Source organism: Leopardus geoffroyi, chromosome B4, assembly GCF_018350155.1.
Source record: "Leopardus geoffroyi isolate Oge1 chromosome B4, O.geoffroyi_Oge1_pat1.0, whole genome shotgun sequence".
Classification (NCBI taxonomy): domain Eukaryota; kingdom Metazoa; phylum Chordata; class Mammalia; order Carnivora; family Felidae; genus Leopardus; species Leopardus geoffroyi.
In genome coordinates this window covers 122,799,646-122,820,480 of record NC_059341.1, presented here as the reverse complement: position 1 = coordinate 122,820,480, position 20,835 = coordinate 122,799,646, and the positions used below count along the sequence as shown (strand labels likewise).

General features: G+C 42.3%; 1 protein-coding gene across 1 annotated transcript in view; it reads left to right on the top strand.

Moving 5' to 3' along the window:
* The first annotated feature begins 5,803 nt into the window (after positions 1–5,803).
* The window catches only part of GNPTAB (N-acetylglucosamine-1-phosphate transferase subunits alpha and beta), a 74,883-nt gene continuing 59,851 nt past the window's right edge, over positions 5,804–20,835 (top strand). Inside the window, exon 1 of the mRNA XM_045465435.1 lies at positions 5,804–6,230. Within this exon, the coding sequence (XP_045321391.1) occupies positions 6,114–6,230 (117 nt within the window). The 5' untranslated portion in view covers positions 5,804–6,113. The remainder of the gene's footprint in view (positions 6,231–20,835) is intronic.

The following is a 20,835-nucleotide window of genomic DNA, read 5'->3' as shown; positions in this document are numbered from 1 at the left end:
CTCTGAATTTACCCCTTCATCACCTGCTCTGTGATACCAGACTGGATTCAGACATTTCTTTGTAGTGATTATGATGTTAACCTTTGCCAGCAGAGGGTGTCGGAGGGATTTTACAGGATGAAGAGGGTTCTTGCTTTTTTTCCACCTGCTGCATGGATGGATTGGGTATGAATATGTGAGGACACCAGTGATGTTCTGCCCAGCCGTGCATGCCCAGAGAGCACAGTTAGTGCCTTGGCCCAGGATTGAAGCCACTTTGTCTTGGTTTTCCTGATGTGGACACTGTGTGTCCAGGCCCAGCACCCACAGTGGAGCCCCAAACCCCAATGTGCACCTGCACTCCATGCCAACACTTATGGGATGCAATAAAATTAGCATTTAAAAGGAAGTATATAGTTTTGAAACGTTAATAAAAACAATAAAGGTTGAAAAAATATTGAGTTAAGTATTAAAATTGAGAAAGAGCAATGGAGCAAATTCAGAGAATAAGAGGAAAGGATATTACAAAGATAAAGGCATAAATCAATAAAATAGAAAACCACAGAAAAAGAGAGGATGAGCCAAAGAGTAAGTGAAAAAAATTAGGAAAAAATTGAGAAAATACAAAGAATACATAAGATGAAACAAAGTAAATCACAGCAAACAACAGCTTTTAAAACCTAGACGATTTGAGTACATTTCTGGAAGTCCCCCATAACAAAAATATCCAGGTCCAGATAGTTTTAAAAGTGAGTTCTACTCAAAATTTAAGCTTGTTTTCCATGACATTCTAGTTTCCTTCAATTCAATTCATCAAAACTTTAAGCTCTATGTGGGGTTTGAACTCAAGACCCAGAGATCAAGTGTTGCAAAAAAAAAAAAAAAAAAAAAAAAAAAAGAGTCACATGCTCTACCCAACTGAGCCAAACAGCTGTCCCCAATTCATCAAAACGTCAAGAGCTGCCAACTCTATACTTGGTACTTTTATCAGTGCAAAATATGTTGACTCATATGATAAATTTTTTTGCTTGGCTACAATCAGCAAGGCACAATGCCATGGGTAGGGATATAGTTATGAATAACTTAGAAAAATCTCTCGCCTTTATGATGCCCATATTCTGTGGATAAAACACACACACACACACAAAACACCCACAAGTAAATATCAAGCAAATAGAATGAAGTATAGTTACACATGTGAACATTATGTATATTTGTTTATAAATACAGGATGTATTTGAATTCATAAAAAATAAATAGTGGGCCATATTATGCTTTGGCTCCTGAAATTCAGAAACAATTAAATTTTTTAAATTAAAAAAAATTTTATTTTAGAGAGAGACAGCATGCATGTGAGCAGGAGAGGGGGAGGGGAGGAGAGGGAGAGAGGGAGAGAGAGAGAGAATCTCAAGCGGCTCCATGCTCAGCACAAAGCCCAAAGCAGGGCTCAAGGCCACAATCCTGGGATCACGACCTCAGCTGAAATCAGTGGGACATTCAACTAACTGAGCTATCCAGGCATCCCAACAATTAAATTTCTTAATAATTTTATTTATTTTCTATTTTTTAAAAAAAATTAGAAACTGTCCTGGCTTTCTTTTTTATTTTTTATTTTTATTTATTTATTTATTTTTTATAAATTTTTTTTTCCAACGTTTATTTATTTTTGGGACAGAGAGAGACAGAGCATGAACGGGGGAGGAGCAGAGAGAGAGGGAGACACAGAATCGGAAACAGGCTCCAGGCTCTGAGCCATCAGCCCAGAGCCTGACGCGGGGCTCGAACTCCTGGACCGCGAGATCGTGACCTGGCTGAAGGTGGACGCTTAACTGACTGCGCCACCCAGGCGCCCCCTGGCTTTCTTTTTTAAAATAAAGAAAGGGATGAGGTCACTTACAACAGGCATATCTTTTATGAACATGTACTACGTACCCTGAAAGGAGGAAGGAGGCAAAAATCAAAATATGTTTCCTAGGAATAAGCAAGTTTTTCAGGTCTAAAGCTTAAAATAGAGTAAAAGCATTTCGCAATGTGAACATTTTACCTTTTTTTTGTTAAAAAAATTTTTTTTAACGTTTATTCATTTTTGAGGGATGGAGAAAGACAGGCTATGAGTGGGGGAAGGGTAGAGAGAGAGGGAGACAGAATCTGAAGCAGGCTCCAGGCTCTGAGCTGTCAGCACAGACCCTAACATGGGGCTTGAACTCATGAATCACGAGATCATGATCTGAGCTGAGGTTGAACGCTTAACCGACTAAACCACCAGGGCACCCCCAAACATTTCATTTTTTTAATCTTGAATAAGGCAAGGACTCAGCTAAATACAGATTTATCAGGAGTTATTTTAACTTGGTTTAATCTGCTAGTTAAAGCTCTTTGTTTAGGTTCAATATTCTTATCAGCTCAAGGTAAGGCCTTCTAAGTACACCATCTTTATATATGACACGTATGTTTTGTAGGCCCAGGGCAGGAGGTTCCTCTTTGTACAAGACTCTTTCCTTTTATTGTTCATTTTTCATCAAGGCCAAGCCAAAGGAGACTCACGCAAGGATGGTTGGTGTTTTAGGGTCCAATATATAAAAGCATTCTTCCTTGTCTCTTGAATTCTGAACCAATTGAGAAAGCTGTGCAAGAAACAGACAGCTAGAGACCAAAGTGTTAGCTTTAGTACTGATAAAGTTAATTGGACAATGTTGTTTTCCGTTTGCAGACAAGTGGGCAACCAATATTTCGTTCTTGAATGAGACCGAGTTCCTAGGTTCTTGCTCAGGTCCTGGCACACATACTCCTATGCTGGGCAGATAGTGGATCAGAACTCTTGTCTCTGGCAGACTGGTTCAATTCCTTTCAGCTTCACCAGTCAGGTACATTCCTCCTCTCGTGGGGTGAGGGGTGGGAATGAAGATCAGGAGAGCAAAGTTATTCTGTATTTTATCTGATAACTCTACTCCCCCTGGTCCCATTTCAGCTCCTTGGGTCACCTCCAGTACATTTTCAACACCACAGTTATGATTCTTAAAATTCTTACCTGATCATGTCACTTTGCAGTTTTTATTTTGTTCAAAATTCTTTGTTCATGTTAAGATTAAGTCCTTTTTTCTTACTATGGCCCTCCTGTCCCTGCCAACCTCTCCAGCCCCTCCTGCTTTAGATTAGAGCCTTCAACGTGCCAATTTTGCCTCTCACCTTTAGTCCTCAAGCTTTGGTGTCAGCATCTCCTCCAGGAAGCGTTCTCTGATCTTCCAGGCTAAGTCAGCTCCCCTCACAATACTAACTTAATACCTATTTGTCCTTCTAGAGTGTAAAATCCAGGAAAGACCTATAGGTATCTAGTAGGTACCCTCAGGGCCTGGTTACATGTCCAGAGCAGAGTGTTCATTGATAAATGATGAATAAATGAACACAAAACATTTCTTGAACTTTTCTCAAAGACTGGGCTCACCACTGTATCACCCATTATCCTACTCTCTGGGAGATACTGGTGCCTCCACTATATCTCTCTGTTCTTGCCTCTATTTACGTTATTGGCCCCAAGGTGGTTATATTTTTTTAATCAATTTGACTTTTTAAAAAAATATTTTTTCTCTTCTTAACTCTGTTAAATTTAAATATCATCTGTTAAAGTTACTTCTTGCTTGGGAGAAGAACAGGAAACAGATATCTTAATTCCGCCTCACCCCCTCCCACCCCGCACCAATCTGCCAGGGACTGAGAACCCAGACAACAAGATCTCTGAGAACCATATTTATTAGATTTTGAGAGGACTGAGGGGTTCGCTTAAAAGGAAAACTCATGGATTTCAGTGGGTTCCTGGCAGTCTTATGGTTTTCTTGTTTTTTCTGGCTATTTTAGGTTGACAGATAAGAGATTTTGAGATAAATGAGATGCCAATGCGTAATTTTTCCACTGCTCAGATGCTGATAGTTTAAAATCGTTTCCACAAATTTCATACTGCTAGATTAATCTTCTGGAAGAGCATATTTAATTAGATCATTCCCCTGCTGAAAAGCCATTGCTTAATTAGAACAAAGCTAAATATTCTTTTCTTAACTTTTCTTACTTTATAACTTTTTCTTAACTTTTATTTCTTTTCTAAACTTAAAATGTCCCAGGCACTTAAGTGCTTTCATGCATTATTTTATTTAATCTCCCTAATATCTCTATAAGGTAGGTACTAGAGATGTATCATTTTATACCAACACTTATTTTACTCAAGTTCAGTGATACTGGCTCAGGAAAGAGAGAGCAAGCAAGAGTGAGTTCTCTAGAAGAAAGGACTTCAACAATACTTCTGACACCCCTGAGGCTCTCTGGTTGGAGCATAAAGAGATAGGGGGAAAAAAAAAAGCATGCATCAAAACAAACCTCCTTAGACCCATGACTTCTAGGTAGGGCCAAGGCTAGGGGCCGGGACTAAGAGAGTGAGACACTTGCCTTCAGCGCAAAATGTAAGGGAAAGCCAAACATTCACTAAGCAAGATGAAATATTTAACACTGTATTTAAAAAGATAAAAATTAACGCAAAATATCCACCAAAAACAAAATGTCAATTTTAAATGAAGACAGAATCTGTCTGACCTTGCACTTGTAGGACTCACCTCTCACTACTCCTAGCCCTGTTTTTCAGCCTAAGTATACTATTCAAATCTCAATCCTGTCATTTACTGGTTGTGTGATGTTAGCCAGTTATTTCATTTCATGTACCTCAATTTCTTCATCTGTAGAATGGGGGATGATAATGCTATGTCCTTCATAAGGTTGTGAGGATTAGCTGAACCCTGCGTACAGTGGATTCTAAGTAAACGTTGGCCATCACCATTGTGGAAACAAACACCTTAACAGAATCCTGTTGAATGCTAGATGGTTTTATACCTTTTCCCACTCTTGAAAAGACCTCAGAACTATGTGTCTCACACAACTGCCATAATTTTTGTCATGTATATATGGCATGTAATCAACTTTTCCTAAAGCAGGATTAAAAGAATTGACTAAAAAGTGTAAAAGCCTTACCTTGGATTGGAGTGAGGGTAACCCTTTTGCAAGTCTGTTCATTCCATCGACCATTCAGTTAAGTGCATATTTTGAATGTTTCCTTCAGCTAGTTCTGAAGATAATTCTAAAAATGCTATAAATGATGGCAACATTGGCTGAGTGCACTGTTTTCCAGGGTGACTAGATCAAGACAAAAATCATATTAATCAGGGTATACTGGGAAAAAAGAAAAATCTCTCTCAAATAAGAGGTACCGAGGGGAGGCTCTCTTGGAAATCGCCTGGTGCCAAAGCATGATTAATTGACCACCACTGCCTTGGTTCCCCTGCTATAACTTAGCACGATTTCTATCTTGACTTTTTTGTAGTCAGTGGTTTGCGTGTTTATCTCCCAAGCCAGACTCTCCGGCAACAGCGGCCCGGTCTACTTCATTTTCTTGAATACCCGACACCAGACACTTGCCAGGCACGGGACACTCACTAGACACTCAGTGAATACATGAATGAATTGTATTTGGGTTTGGGCACATTTAGCCCAAAGGTTTCCTCTTTCAAACAATATAGTTAAGGAGACAGGGGAAAGGAGCCCCATACAGCATCTTCGCTTAACGCCGTAAAAATTATTTACCATAGTTTCCCAATTATTGTAAATGCAGAAAGGGGTTTGTGTACACAAGCACTCATAACGCCTTCTGTGGCACACCGATCTTGCAGGGACTACTCTCGGTTGAGAGCCCAACCCAGCCTGCGCAGAGCCCGCTGCGCACGCGCGGACGGGAAGGTCCCTTGCCCGCCCTCCGCCCCTCCGCCCACCAGGTGGCGCTGGTCGCCCCGCCGCCGCCTCTGCTGCCGCCACCTCCGCCTTTGCCTCTCGCCGGGCCGGACCGGGGCGGCGCTGGCCGCCTCGCGGGCCGCGGGTCCGCCTCCGCCGCGCCGAGGGCGTGGGCTCCCGGCTCCCGGAAGCGGCGGCCGCGGCGCGGAGCCGAGCGGGCGTCGATCCCCGGAGCAGCAATGCGTGGCGGCCGCCCCTTGTGACCTGAGCGTGGCGGCCGGGCTGGGGCCGCTGAATGGCGGCTCGCTGAGGCGGCGGCGGCTGTGGCTGCTCCGGGCGTGGCGTGGCGTGGCGTGGCGGCGGCCGGGGTGATGCTGCTCAAGCTCTTACAGAGACAGACCTATACCTGCCTGTCCCACAGGTATGGGCTCTACGTCTGTTTCGTGGGCGTCGTTGTCACCATCGTCTCCGCCTTCCAATTCGGTGAGGTGAGTAGCGGCGCGGGAGCCCGGACCGGGGCGCCTTGGACCCGCACGACCCCGGGGCGCTCCGAGCCCAGGCGCGCTTGCCTTTTGCCTCCCCATCCTCCCTGCAGCCCTGGGGACATGTCCCATAGCCTGCCTTTTCCCCCGGAGGCTCCTAGAACTCAGATCTCCCCGAGCTCCAGTTTCAGCATCTGGGATCCAGATCTCGTCCGCCTCAGGGTTTGGGGGATAGGGTCTCGTTCTACCGATTCCTGTGCCCTCCAGGTGCTTTCTTCGGGGCCCCCAAGTTATTTGATTTTCTCGCTCGGGCCTTGTCGTCCTCCCCGAAGCCCCCTCCCGGGACCCAGAGTCGGTGTCTTTTCCTATTCCTGAATTCTCCAAAATTTTCATTCCCTGCCCCTCCTACAGTTTTAATCCTCTGCAGTCGCCCTTCTAATCTTTTCACTTTTGACAAAGGCACTTTGTCTTCTTAATCTCGTTTCTTTCCGGATTTCATAACTTTCTTCAAGGGGTGTGTGTTTCTTTGCACGTGAATTTGCAGTGAGGACCGGGTAGTGGCCCCAAATTTAAAGACTTACTTGTGAAAGGGAATTTTTTTTTTTTTTTTTTTTTTTTGCACTTTTGCTCTGTTATTGGGGGCATCACCAGTTAGCCTGTAGAGGCTCTACTGGTAGATGTGCACACACGGATGTGAGAGATCTCTTGGCAGCCTCAGACATTCTTCCCTATCCTGAGATCAGCTGGAGGCTGGGGCCCCTTCAGTTGACCAGGAAGCCCTGTCTTAAACTCCAGCACCCAGTGTCTTGGGAGCCAACACAAGCCCTTGGGTCATGGGATATGCTAATAATTTAGACTCCGAATAGGAATCACACAAGCCAGGCCTTTCTTGATCTGCCCTTAGGTAATGTGCAATAAAGTAGTTCAGTTAGACTCTGTAAATTCTTTAGAGGGTCCACACAACAGGTTTGGGAGATGGAAACACCCAAGTTTAATAGATTTTGTGCCTCTCTGGATATGTAGATGAAATATTTTCTTGAATGAAACAACCCTTTGGTTTAGGTTGGATAGTTACATTACTGACAGTCTAATTTGGTATTCTTCATCATAAACAAGTGTACAGAGACTGGTTAGGTCAGAACTGGAAGAGCACATGCATATGATTTTAGAGAACATGTTTAAAAATAAGTATAGCAACTCAGAGAAAAGTTGTATTTTCAAATTGTTAGAAATCTGTTTCCTTGTTTTAATATTTATTCCCCGCTTCCCCTCCCCCCCCCCACTTTTTGGGTAGGAGGTTGCAGAAGATTTTAAAATTAAGAGAATGGTTTTTAGAAATACCACAGTCTACATTTGCTTAAGGTCTGTACGCATGCTGGATTGTAAACTTTTTTTTTTTTTTTAATTTTAACGTTTATTTATTTTTGAGACACAGAGAGACAGAGCATGAACGGGGGAGGGTCAGAGAGAGAGAGAGAGAGAGGGAGACACAGAGTCTGAAACAGGCTCCAGGCTCTGAGCTGTCAGCACAGAGCCCGACGCGGAGCTCAAACTCACGAACCGCGAGATCATGACCTGAGCTGAAGTCGGACGCTTAACCAACCGAGCCGCCCAGGTGCCCCGGATTGTAAACTTCTTAAGAGAAGGTGCTGTCTGTTGAAATACTGTAATCCTGATGAAGGGTACCTGTGCCAGGTACTGCCGGAATATGCAGTCTAAATATTTGTGTAATGAGTGAATGATTTAATTATGTGGCATGATTTCAAGTGTACACTTTTAGTAGTTCTTGTTCTAGAGAACTTTCCAGATTAAATTAAAATAAGTCTTAACAAGTAAGGGTGAGAAAGTGCCCCAGACTTGTAAGTGTGGAATATATACCTAATTATTATACCACCTGCTGTTTTATCTTTGTTCCATATGTTGCAACTTAATACAGTGAATATATCTATGCATAGTTGTCTTATTCTTGATAGAAGATTTTTTTTGGCCCCGAGTAATTTTAAGTTAGCTATTTACTAACACCCCTGCAGTGTGAAGGTGACTTAAAGGCATCAGTTGTTAGAATTTTTCATTTTCTGTATTCCACGCATGGTTATTTATTTACCAAAAGAAAGACGCTTGTCAGCTTTGAAATGATCACAAACCTTAGAGTTTGGAATGGACGAAAGAAATAAGAGGCGAAGAATAGGCATGGGAGGTGGAGACAGCTGGTCTAATGCCACTAATATATTGCCTGTAATATAGTTTCTTTCTTTTAAAGATTTTGTTTTTAAGTAATCTCTACACCCAGTGTGAGGTTCGAACTCACAACCCTGAGATCAAGAGTTGTGTGGTCTACCGACTGAGCCTGCCAGATACCCCTGTAGTACAATTTTTGCAGCATAGTGGAAAAGAAAGCCATGGATCTGGGCAGGTCAGGGTTTGAACGCTAGTGCTTGTATTAATGATCATGATGATAGCTAGTAGATAGGGCTAGTAGATAGATAGCTAGTAGATAGTGCTCTCTTAACTGCTTTACATATGTTAGTTAACTCATTTAATCTTCATGACATCACCCCTGAGATATGGGTAATATTATAATGCGCATTTTATAGGTGATGAGAGTGAAGCACTTGCACAGATTACTCCAGCTAGTTCATAGCAGAGCTGGACTTTAAATCAAGGCACTATATGGTTCCAGAGCTTGTACTACGCTTCCTGGTCTTTCACAGTCTGAGCTGTCCTTTTGTATGATCTTGGAAACGATACTGAACCTTTTTGAACTTCAGCTTCCTTATCTTTGAAATTGAGATAAGAATACCTTCCTTGTAAGGTTGATAGGATTAAGTAAGGCTTCTTATGTAAGGTACTGCTTGAGGTTCGTAGTAATTGCAGACTTTCTTTAAATGGGAGTAATAAGTATTGGGGGTACCTGGTTGGCTCAGTCGATTAAGCGTCTGACTTTGGCTCAGGTCATGATCTTGCAGTTCAAGTGTGCCGTTGGGCTCTGTGCTGACAGCTCAGAGCTTGGAGCCTGCCTTGGATTCTGTGTCTCTCTTTCTTTCTGTCTGTCTGTCTCTCTCTCTCTCAAAAATAATCAATAGACATTAAAAAAAAATGGTAGTAAGTATTGTTACTGTTATTATTCTCATCAACTATTTTATGCCGTTTCAAAATATTTAAAATATTTAAAATATCAACTATTTTGAAATAAGCCCTTGAAATAGAATACTACCATCATACAGTTAATGTTACCAACTTGTTAATAACTTTGCTAATTGCAGTGGATAAAAGGACTAAGATGGTCCTTGTTAATTGTGAGTTCATTAATATCTTTCTCCCACCTCTTGGTAGAAGTGGTATTGGCTGCTACCTTTTGATAAGCCATTTGTACACTTATCCAAATTTTGAGGAAGGAAAATGTAATGGAGGGAGGGAAGTATTAACACATAACAGTATTTAAAAATTTTTCCCTTTAAGTTGAGCCAGGTACTCTTTAGAGAACTCTTGGGAACTCTGATCAAACAAAAGCAGAGCTAGATCCAAATGCACAGGGAGAGCCCTCAGGAGGAGGACTAATAACCACCGCAGTGCACTGCCTTGGGGTGAGGGTAGCAGATAGGAGTTTGTCTGTTGTAAATTAGTTGATTGAACAAATCATGAGGCTCTGGGAGCCTCAGTTTCCTTATCTATAAATGAGGACACTAGATTAGATTACTATGCTCTGAAGATCATTTTTAGCTCAGCAACTTCTGATTTTAAATATTTGCCCTCTGTTGGTTGCTACTACATAGAGTTTAAAACATGTGCTTTTGAGGTAAAATTTTATTATTTCAGGGCCATCATTATCTGTTGAACCATTTATATACAAATCCACAATTCCATATCTGAAAATTCTACTAAATTAACCTTATAATTAAACATTAGTATCTTTTACAGTGAAAATAGGAGTAATCTCACTCAGGACAATAAAGACTATAAATAGCTTCAGGTCAGTTTAGGCCAAGTTTTGCCACCAAATGAGTTCAGCTCAGATCAGATTTTGTTGCCAAGTAAGGTACAAAAAGGTCTTCAATTTTTGAGAACTTTTTGGATTTCAGGATTGCAAATAGAAGCTTGTAAATCACTGTTAGATGTGTATGTGTGTATCTGCATGTGTGTGTGTGGTTTGTGTGTATATGAAATATACCACTTCCTTGTTTCCTTATGGAAACAAGTAAATACCCCAAAATTAACTTTCATGAGGAAGCAGATTCAGATGGAATCTACCTGTAGTGGGTAGTTTTCCCCTGGCCTGCTTGTTCCCTTTGGCTTGTCTGCCTTCCTGCCATTTTGGATTAGTGAGATGTTACTGTTCAGCGAAAAAGAAGGTTGAAAACTGGGTCCAGCCAAAGTCATGCTCAGCTGCTGTGACGAGTTTCTCATCCTGGCTCCATTTCAAGAAAGAAATTAGTTACCATGTTTGTATTTGATTAGTTCACTCATTAAACATATATTTTGAGTGTGTTCTTTCTTTGCCAAAGGCAACAAATAGGTGGAGTCAAAGGGACCTGGCCTGAGAATTGGAAGACAGCCTCTGGCGTGATTCTAGCTCCTGGATAAACTGTGACCTAAGTGCTTTGTTACTTCCCCTGCCCTGTTACTACTTCTAGATGCCTCCTGGGCTGGCTGCAGCCACTCTTATTTGTTATCTTATCTCCTGTGGATTTGTTTTGGGGTGGGGAAAGCTTTCATTGTTAAAAATAATGTCTTAAAATATCAAAATTTCTAAGACCCCCATTTTAGTTTTAATGTTCTATGAATATACATTTATAGAGTGCTTCCCATGAGAAAGCATGAACTATAATGTAACATAGTTGGCACTACAGAGAAAATGCCTTGGCCACATAGAGCCTTTTTAAATCGTCTCTTTCTTTTGTGGGATTTGGGAAAGATACACAGTCCTGCTGTCAAAGCAGGGACCTTTTCTTAGTCCCTCTATATTCTTTGTACCTAGGAAGTGCTTGGTACCCAGTTGGTGCCAACTAAATACTTGATGATGGATGGATGAATTAATTGGGGTGAGCTTAACAAACGTCCCTTCAAACTCATTTATTTACAATAAAGATAAGATTTCTACCCTGATGTTCAGACTGTCTCTAGCTACCTTTGATTTCTCAGACACAATTGGTCTGATTGTACTTTGTATGGTGAAAGGTTCTAGAAAAGATACAAAGAATTATAGCTCATCTTTGGCCATCTTTGTCTAGTTGAGGTGAGGCCATGCTATATATATGAGTAACAGTACAAGGAAGTGAGTGATTGAATGCCTGAATAGATACACAGTAATTGCTTAGAAAATCAGAGGAAAGGAAGAAAACTGGGTTGAAACGTCCTAGAGGAAGGTGAAATTTTTTACAAGGAGGCAAACTTTTTCCTTTTGAACTATTAGTGGTTTAAAATTGCTGCAGGTGTTTGTTAGCAGCACTTCGGACAGAATCTGACTCAGACCTGCCTAAGAAAAAGGTAGGGGCGCCTGGGTGGCTTAGTCGGTTAACCATCAGACTTAGGCTCAGGTCATGATCTCACGGTTTGTGAGTTCAAGCCCCACATTGGGCTCTGTGCTGACAGCTTACAGCCTGGAGCCTGCTTCAGATTCTGTGTCCCTCTCTCCCTCACTCTGCCCCTCCCCCTTCATGTGCCCACGCTCTCTCTCTCCCTCTCTCTCTCTCTCTCTCTCTCTCTCTCTCTCTCATAAAACATTAAACAAAGAAACATTAAACATAAACATTAAACATTAAACATAAAACATTAAAAAAATAAAAAAGGTAGTTTTGGGGGCACCTGGCTGGCACAGTCAGTTAAGTGTCTGGCTCTTGGTTTGTCTCAGGTCATGATCTGCGCTGACTGTGTGCAGACTTCTTGGGATTCTCTGTCTCCCTCCCTCTCTCTGCCCATCCCCCCTCACAGAGAGGTTGGGTTGGATAGAAGTGCTCACATGATGTCATCAGGAATCTCATTTATGTCCCTGTTCTCCAGCTTTGTTGGTTTAGTTCTCAGGCTAGTGCTGCCCATATGGGAGGAGATTGCTGCCAGCAACTCCAGCTTCTAGTCTGCTAGTTGAGTAACCCTAGCAAAAAGAGGGTTTCATTCTCGTTAGTGCCAGCTAGGTCCAGGGTGGCCTGCCCAGCCACAGAATGAGTGCCCTTGCTATGCCCTTGTTAACCATCTGAATCACCCCCAGAGTGAGGGTTGTGGGTGGCATAGTCAGCCTTAAATGAACCACGTGAACTGAGGGGCTTCCCCAGAGGGAAATCATGAGGTTGTTATCAAGCGAAGGGGCCGGAGCAACAGATGGCCTAGACACTGCCTCGAGCCAAAACCCATTTCCTTTCCTGGGCATTTAATGTTGACCTTGTGACTATGATAGCTCTTAGCCCTTTACCTTCTTCTAAAAGATGTAAAAGTTGTTTCCCTTTTTTAAAAAGATTTGATTTTTTTGGGGCGCCTGGGTGGCTCAGTCAGTTGAGCGTCTGACTTCGGCTCAGGTCATGATCTCATGGTCTGTGAGTTCGAGCCCCGTGTCGGGCTCTGTGCTGATGGCTTGGAGCCTGGAGCCCACTTCGGATTCTGTGTCTCCCTCTCTCTCTGACCCTCCCCCGCTCATGCTCTGTCTCTCTCTCTCTCTGTCAAAAATAAATAAAAAACATTAAAAAATAAAAAATAAAAAGATTCGATTTTTTTTAAAGGTAATCTCTAACTCAACGTGTGGCTTGAACTCACAACTGCGAGATAGGTGTGTAGCAGTTGTCATGTTGAATGAGCACAACTGATGTGTAGCAAGTGTCATTTTTGTCTCCCGCTGGCCCTTTATATTAACTTGTGGGGTTGGTTCTGCCTCTGCTTCTGGGCGAAAACTCGGGTGGGCCTAAGCCTTCTCTTGTCACTCTAGGTAACCAAAAGTCTTGTGGTCACTTCAGGTTATAAAACATAATGTCATTTCAGCAACTTTGAGCCTGCTGAATTCATAGCCTCTTACCTCCCCGGCTCTGGCAGCTTTGTCTCCCTTTGACAGAAAGCTCTAGGCAGAAAGCCTGCAATTGAGGAAGGAAGATGAGGCACAGTGGGATGCTTTTCTCTTTCCTCATCTGGTGCTTCTCTTTCTCCATAGCCTGTTTCTGGCCCCTCTTAGGGGTCAGCACCCTAAGAGATTGGAGCACCTAGAAGAAGGAAAGGAAGTGAGGGCAGGAAAGTCCTTCCAAAACAGGTGCCAGAGCTCTGGAATTTCCAGGTGTCAAAGCTTGTTCCCTCTTGAGTGCTTTCAACGCACTCCTTCAGAGACCACACCCTCAGAGCCATGACTGGCTTTAACTCTGATGAGAGCAAATGCGTCTTCATTTAGGCTGGTTGCTTATGCCTTCCTTGGTTCTTAGGAGTCTGATGCCATCGTAAGCCTCTCATCTCAGTCTCTGTCCTTTTCTTTTTGGGGCTCTGGACCTGATCTAACTTGACCCACTGCAGGTATTCTCTCTCTTTTTTTTTAAATTTTTTAAAATGTTTATTTATTTTTGAGAGAAAGGGTAGATAGAACGTGAGTGGGTGAGGGGCAGAGAGAGAGGGAAACACAGAATCTGAAGCAGGCTTCAGGCTCCAAGCTTCCAGCACAGAGCCCGACGCGGGGCTCGAACCACGAACTGTGAGATCATGACCTGAGCTGAAGTCAGACGCTTAACTGACTGAGCCACCCAGGAGCCCCTCTGCAGGTATTCTCTTGTGCATGGCACTCATCTGGTGCATGGAGACCCACATGCTTTGCTTTGTAGGGGAGGAATTTATCTTTTTCCTCTGCTCTTCTAAAGTTCTTGGCTAGGGCCCCTGTAACTAAAGACAGATTGATAAGAGAAAAGCATACAGGTTTGTTTAATATAAGTATTACATGTTGTGGGAGCCTTCATAAGGAAATAAAGACCCAAAGAAGCAGTTAAAGCTTAGTATTTTTATTGCAGGTTTGATGAAGAGTGGAGAGTTTGGGAAAAACATGATAGGAGAGAAATGAGTATGAGCTAAGTGTAGTAGGCTGGGGAAACACGAGGCCTGTTCGTTCAGGTTCCTTTTGGCATCACTTGTTCTTCCGAGATAAGGATCCTCCTTTCCTCCCGGTGTAGGTAAGGCGTTTCTCACAGAGGGTCTGATGACCTGCTTCAGGGGACGGTCAGAAAACCCTTCCTGCACCTGCTGCTTCTCAGGTCCCTTCAGCTTGAAATATTCAATAAGCCAATGTGCCATATTTGGGGGTAGCATATCCTGAACCCTGTCAGCTCGAAGTGAGGGAGGGTGGGCTGGCTCCAGCATAGCAGCAACCTCTTCCTTGCCCTCAGTGCAGGTAGCCGGCCAGCCCTTCTATTTCTCAGATGTGAGTTGGATGTGGCATCCTCCCAATCGCAGGGATCTGTAATGGGCTATCTTGGTGGTCTCACTGAGCCCTTTTCCTGCTTGAGGTGAATGGAAAGATTTTCCACCTGTCCTCTTTAGATAAGGTGGAACGGATGTGCAGAATGCCAGCAGCTTCCTAACCTGTACCCTTCTACCACAATTTGGATAAGTTTTCAACCATCTCCTCCAGAAACTGCCTCTTGTTTCAACTCTTCATTTTGGAACGAGGTATCTGGTCTTTTGGTGCCTCAGAAGAAACTTAGATTTTCTGAACTTACAATTGATTGAAAACTCAATCAAGTTTGCCCTGGAGATGAAACCTATTTGCCATTTCTGTACTCAGCATCCTCAGCACAAAGACATTGCCTTTCTTATCTTGCAGTCCCTGTGCCCCAGCAGAACAGCAGAATCATTCGTTCATTCAGTCAGTAAATTCTTTGTTTGAGCACAGTGCCGGGCCCGTGGGCATGGAGAGTGAACAGAGCAGACAGATTCCAGCAGAGGACCAGTTTATATTCTGGTTGTACAGTCAGACATTAAATGCTTCTTAATGACAGTTGTGAGAAAGGCTATAAGCAGGAGAGGGGGTTGTGGGAGAGACCAGCAGTGTCTAGTCTGGTTCCTGGGTCAGGAGAGGCTTTCTCGATGCAATTTGAGCTCAACTTTGAAGGGTCAAAATTGCTGAGGCAGAGGACAGAGGTGGGCAGGTCTGTTCTAGGCCATCGGTTCTTAGGGACGATTTTGCCCCCAGAGGCATTTGGCAATGTCTGGAAACATTTTAGGTTGTCACAGATGGGGTGTAGAGTGGGGTTGGTGCTACTGGCATTCAGTGGGTGGAGGCCAGAGATTCTGTTAAACATCCTACAGTGCACAGGCCAGCCCCCACCACAAAGATTATCCAGCCCCAAGTATCAGTAGTGCTCAGGCCCTGGAAACAATGTGAAGGGCTTGAAGTTGGGGTACGTTTGAGAAGGTGAATTGAGGCCTAAGTAGCTGGAGGGTAGAGAGCAAGAGAAAGCGAGGATCTGGGGGGACACTGGTACAATTGGTGGCACCCTCTTCCCACACTTGGGAAGATTAGGTGTTCAGGATTTGGGTGTTCTGAGAACAGTCAGATGCCATTCAAGGTTATTATGTACTGGCAGGTAGTGGGTGGAGGCCAAGGATGCTGCTGAACTTCTTGCAGTGCACAGTATAGCCCCCCAAACAACATGTTTTCAGGTCCTAAATGTCAATACTGCCAAAGTGGAAAAACCCGAATTAGAGGGAGAGCAAGAATGGCTGCAGGGCACTTAGGAGCCTTGGACAAGGCTGGTAGAAGGGTATGTTAAGAGAAGTGGACAGATTGGAGAGATTTAGGAGGCAAAATTGTCTGGTCTTTATGTTGCATTATGTGCCAGATACTCTGCTGCCATGTTGGGATACAAAAGTGAGCAAGATAGACAAGTACATCTCTCCCAGGTGCTATCTATAGAGGCTACGAGAATGAATAGGTGCTTTGTTGAATGAATACTTATAAAATTTTATTTTTACTCAGTGATTGTGATCGAGCCTTAGGAAGGATGGTTTAAATGACATGCCTAACGTTTATCAGTCACCTTGCACAGTGCCTGGTACGAGGTGTTTAGTAAATGCCATGTGTCCTATCCTGGGATTGTTCTTCCCTTGGCCACGAGGCTCAATGAAGAGAGCAGCGGGAGACCTACCTTCTGGTCTGGTGCCCAAGGTCCCATTGAAGAGTATATTAATCCTTAGGGACAGAGCAGAAAGGTTCACAATTTCTTTATTATGGTTAATATGAAAACAGAGGGAGCAAGTGCATTAATTTAATACCCAGCTGTGCTTTACGATAATGCATGTTACTCTGGTTCCTCCTAAAATGTAACAATCAAGTGTAGCAGTGATGAGTTATGCATATCTTTTAATATCTCTTATTGTCCTTTAGATTGATCGTTCCAGTCTTGTGATCCACATGCAGTATCTTTAGCAGGTGATTAGTCAGCCTATGTGTGATTCATACTTTGCACTAAATTAAGCAGGGAAAAAAAAGTGATCTTTCAAAAATGTTATAGACTAAGTCACACTTGTGCAGGGATATTGCCCACTTTAAAATTGCTTCCTAAAATTGTTTCTTCTTTTAGGTTCTAGTTTATTTTTCCCACTGGATATACCTCCCCATCCCCTTCATTACCTCATTCCATTAACTTCATTTCTATCTGATTAATTCCAAATTGGATAAAACCAAATTTTTTGAAGCTGATTATTCGACAGAGATTTATGGAAGTGTTTGCTCTGGGCCAGGTACTCTTCTGCTTACTAGAGACACAAAGATGGTTCAGTTTCTTTCTACTCTTGAGGAACTCGCTCTAGACAGGGAGATGGGCAAGCAGATAGATTAAGTTGAAGAAATAGGAATGGGTGTTTCTCAGACATAAGAGTGACATCTGAATTTGATATTGAAGGAGATGGCTGAGGGAAGAAAGGGGAGCTCCCCTGACCCCCTTTTTCAAAAGCAAAGGATGCCCTCGGTGTAAAGGCATTGGTTTGAGAGGCATTATCATCTTGCAGGAACAAAAGAAGTTCTGAAGCGCTGCAGCACACTGGGAGTTGAAGCTGGAGAGGCAGTAGCCGCCAGGTTAGGACTTGCCTGTTGAGTGATGGGAAAGAATATGGATTCATCCTGAAGAAAGTAGGGGCCATGCAGATGATTATTATTTGGCCCTTTATAGAAAAAATTTTGCTGATCCCCTGGCTTGAAAGAACATTCCCTTGATGTGCAGGACAAATGGGAGCTGGCTGATCTGGGTTGGATTTGGTGGGCTCTGCCCCACTTTCCTTCCTCCTCCTGGGACCAGTGGGCCAGCCTAGGTGTGTTCTTCTCAAGACGGTGGTAAGGGCACAAAAAATCAGATGGATACTTGCAGACCTTTCTGAGGTTTAGACTTAGATCTGGTGTATTCACTGTCTTTTTATTCCCTAAACCCATCAAATTTGTTTCTGCCTTAGGACCTTTGCATTATTGTCCCATTAGCCTGGAGAGGACTGCCTCCAGACCATCATGTGACGGGCTCCTTCTTGTCTTACAGGTCTCAGCTCAGTAGCACCTTCTCAGATGGGCCCTCCCTACCACCCAGCCTACAGTAGCCTCTTTGACCAGCTCATTCCTTATGAGAGCTCCCCTTTTCTTTTTTAAATAGTACTTAGTCTGAAAGTGTGTGTGTATTTGTATATTTAATGTCTTATCTCTCTCCACCAAAATGTAAGCTCTGGGAACAGGGTTTCTGTCTTATCCAACCTTTCTGTCTTATTTACCACTGTATCCTCAGCTCCTAGAATAGAGCCTGGCACCAAGAAGTAGAGTGCAGAAATACTTTGTCCTAGTATCTAAATATAGTAAGGTCACCTGCAATGATCAGTTTCGAAATTCAACCTTAATGGAAAGTATATAGGTTTAGATGATATACATGTGTACTTATATTAGGGTTCTTCAGAGAAACGGAATCAGTAGGATGTATGTCTGTGTGTGTATGGAAATAGATTTATTATTTAGAATTGGCTCACACGATTGTGGAGGCTGACAAGTCTCCAAGATCTGCATTTAGCAAGGCGAGAGACCCAGGAGAGCCAATGGTGTCGTTCTAGTCTGAGTCCAAAAGCTTGAAAACCAGGAAAGCTGATAGTATAATTCCAGTCGTAAAATTGGCAGGCGTTAGACTGAGGAAGAGCTGATGTTTCAGTTCGAATCCGAAGGCAGGAAAAGACTGGCGTTCAGCTCAAAACAGGTCAGAAGCAGTTTTCTCTTACTCAGCTTTTTAATTTTATTTAGGCCTTCAATTGATGCCTAAATAAAATTCAACTGATTTGAATCAGTCTGTTCATTCAAATGTTAGTTTATCCAGAAACACCGTCAGTGACATGCCCAAAATAATGTTTTTGTTTTGTTTTGTTTTGTTTTTTAAAGTTTTTTTTTTTTTTTTAAAGTTTATTTATTTTTGGGACAGAGAGAGACAGAGCATGAACGGGGGAGGGGCAGAGAGAGAGGGAGACACAGAATCGGAAACAGGCTCCAGGCTCTGAGCCATCAGCCCAGAGCCCGACGCGGGGCTCGAACTCACGGACCGCAAGATCGTGACCTGGCTGAAGTCGGACGCGTAACCGACTGCGCCACCCAGGCGCCCCTCAAAATAATGTTTGATCAAATATCTGGACATCCCCTGGCCTAGTCAAATTGACACATAAAATTAACCATCATGATAATTTAATAGGTTTTCTTTTCTTTTTTTTTTTTTTTAATTTTTTTAATGTTTATTTATTTATTTTTTTTTTTTTGAGAGTGAGACAGAGTGTAAGCAGGGGAAGGGCAGAGAGAGAGGGAGACACAGAATCCGAAGTAGGCTCCAGGCTCTGAGCCATCAGCACAGAGCCCCATGTGGGGCTCGAACTCACGGAACCGTGAGATCATGAGCTGAGCTGAAGTCTGATGCCCAACCGACTGAGCCATTCAAGCACCCCCAATAGGATTTATTTTCTATAGCAGCTTTAGGTTTACAGAAAAAATTGCATGAAAAGTGCAGAGATTTCCCACATACCTCCTCTCCCCCAGCGTATTATCCCATTTTTTAACACTTTGCATCAGTGTGGTGCATTTTTATAATTGATGAACCAACATAGATACATTTTGAAAAATTTATTTTGAGAGAGAGAGAGGATCCCAAGTGGTCTACAGGGTGCAACGTGGGGCTTAATCCTGCAAACCGTGAGATTAGGATCTGAACTGAAAGATTTGGATGCTTAACTGACTGAGTTACCCAGGCACCCCGATAGATTTTTATTAACTAAAAATAAATTGAACATTAGGGTTCCATTACATTAGGATTCATTCTTTGTGTTGTACTGTCATATCATGTATCTGCCATTTCACTATCACACAGAATAGTTTCATTGCCCTGATAATGCCCTTGCCCTGCACTATGCCTAGTGCTTGCTTTCTTCTCCACTGGCAATCAGTGATTTTTAAAACTTTTTAAAACTGTGTATATAGTTATGCCTTTCCCAAAATGTCATTTAGTTCATTGCTGTTATATAGGAAAACAATAGATTTTTGTATATTAATGTTGTGTGCTGCAACCTTGTATCCTGTAACTAATTATGTATTAGTTTCAGAAGATTTTTTTTTGGTCAGTTCTGTAGGATTTTCTAGACAGTCATGTCATCTGTCAACAAAGACAGTTTTACTTCTTCCTTCTCAATCTATGTATCTTTCATTTCCTTTTCTTGCGTTATTGCATTATTTAGGACTTCAATATGTTGTTGAAAAGCAGTGGTGAGGGGTGATATCCTTGCCGTGTTCCTGATCTTAGTGGGGAAGCTTTGTGTTTCTCACCATCAAGTATAATGTTAACTGTAGGTCTTTTGTAAATAGTATTTTTAAATCGAAGAATTTTCCCTCTATTCCTAGTTTGCTGACATTTTTTTAAATCAAAAATAGGTATTGGGTTTTGTCAAATGCTTTTTTCTGCACCTATTATGATCATACGATTTTTCTTTTGCCTATCGATGTGATGGGTTACGTTAACTATTTTAGAATGTTGAACGAGGATTCAAAAATTCATATCTAGAATATATCCCATTTGGTTGTGGTATATAATTCTTTCTGTACATTGTTGGGTTTGATTTGATAGTATTTTATTGAGGATTTTTATATCTATGTTCGTGAGAAATATTATTTGTAATATTTTTCTTCATAGGATGAGTTAGGAAGTGTTCCCTCTCCTGTTCTCTGGAAAAGATTGTAGAGAATTGGGATAATTTCTTCCTTAAGTGTTTGGTAGAAATCACCTGTGAACCTCTTTGGGCCTGGTGCTTTGTTTTGGAAAGTTATTACTTATTGAGTCATATTCTTTTATAGGTATATGTCTATTCATGTTATCTGTTTCTTGTTTGAGCTTTGGTAGATTGTGTCTTTCAAGGAATTGGTCCATTTCAGTTAAGTTGTCAGACCTGTAGTCTTAGAGTTATTCATAACATTCCTTTTTTACTCTTGTAGGGAGTATTGTAGTGACTGTTCTTCTTTTGAATTATTGTCGCAAAACACAAATAACATAACATTTACCATTTTAACGGTTTTTAAGTGTACAACTCAGTGGCATTAATTACATTTTCGTTGTTGTGCAACCATCACCACTATCTATTTCCAAAACTTTTTCGTCACCCCTAACAA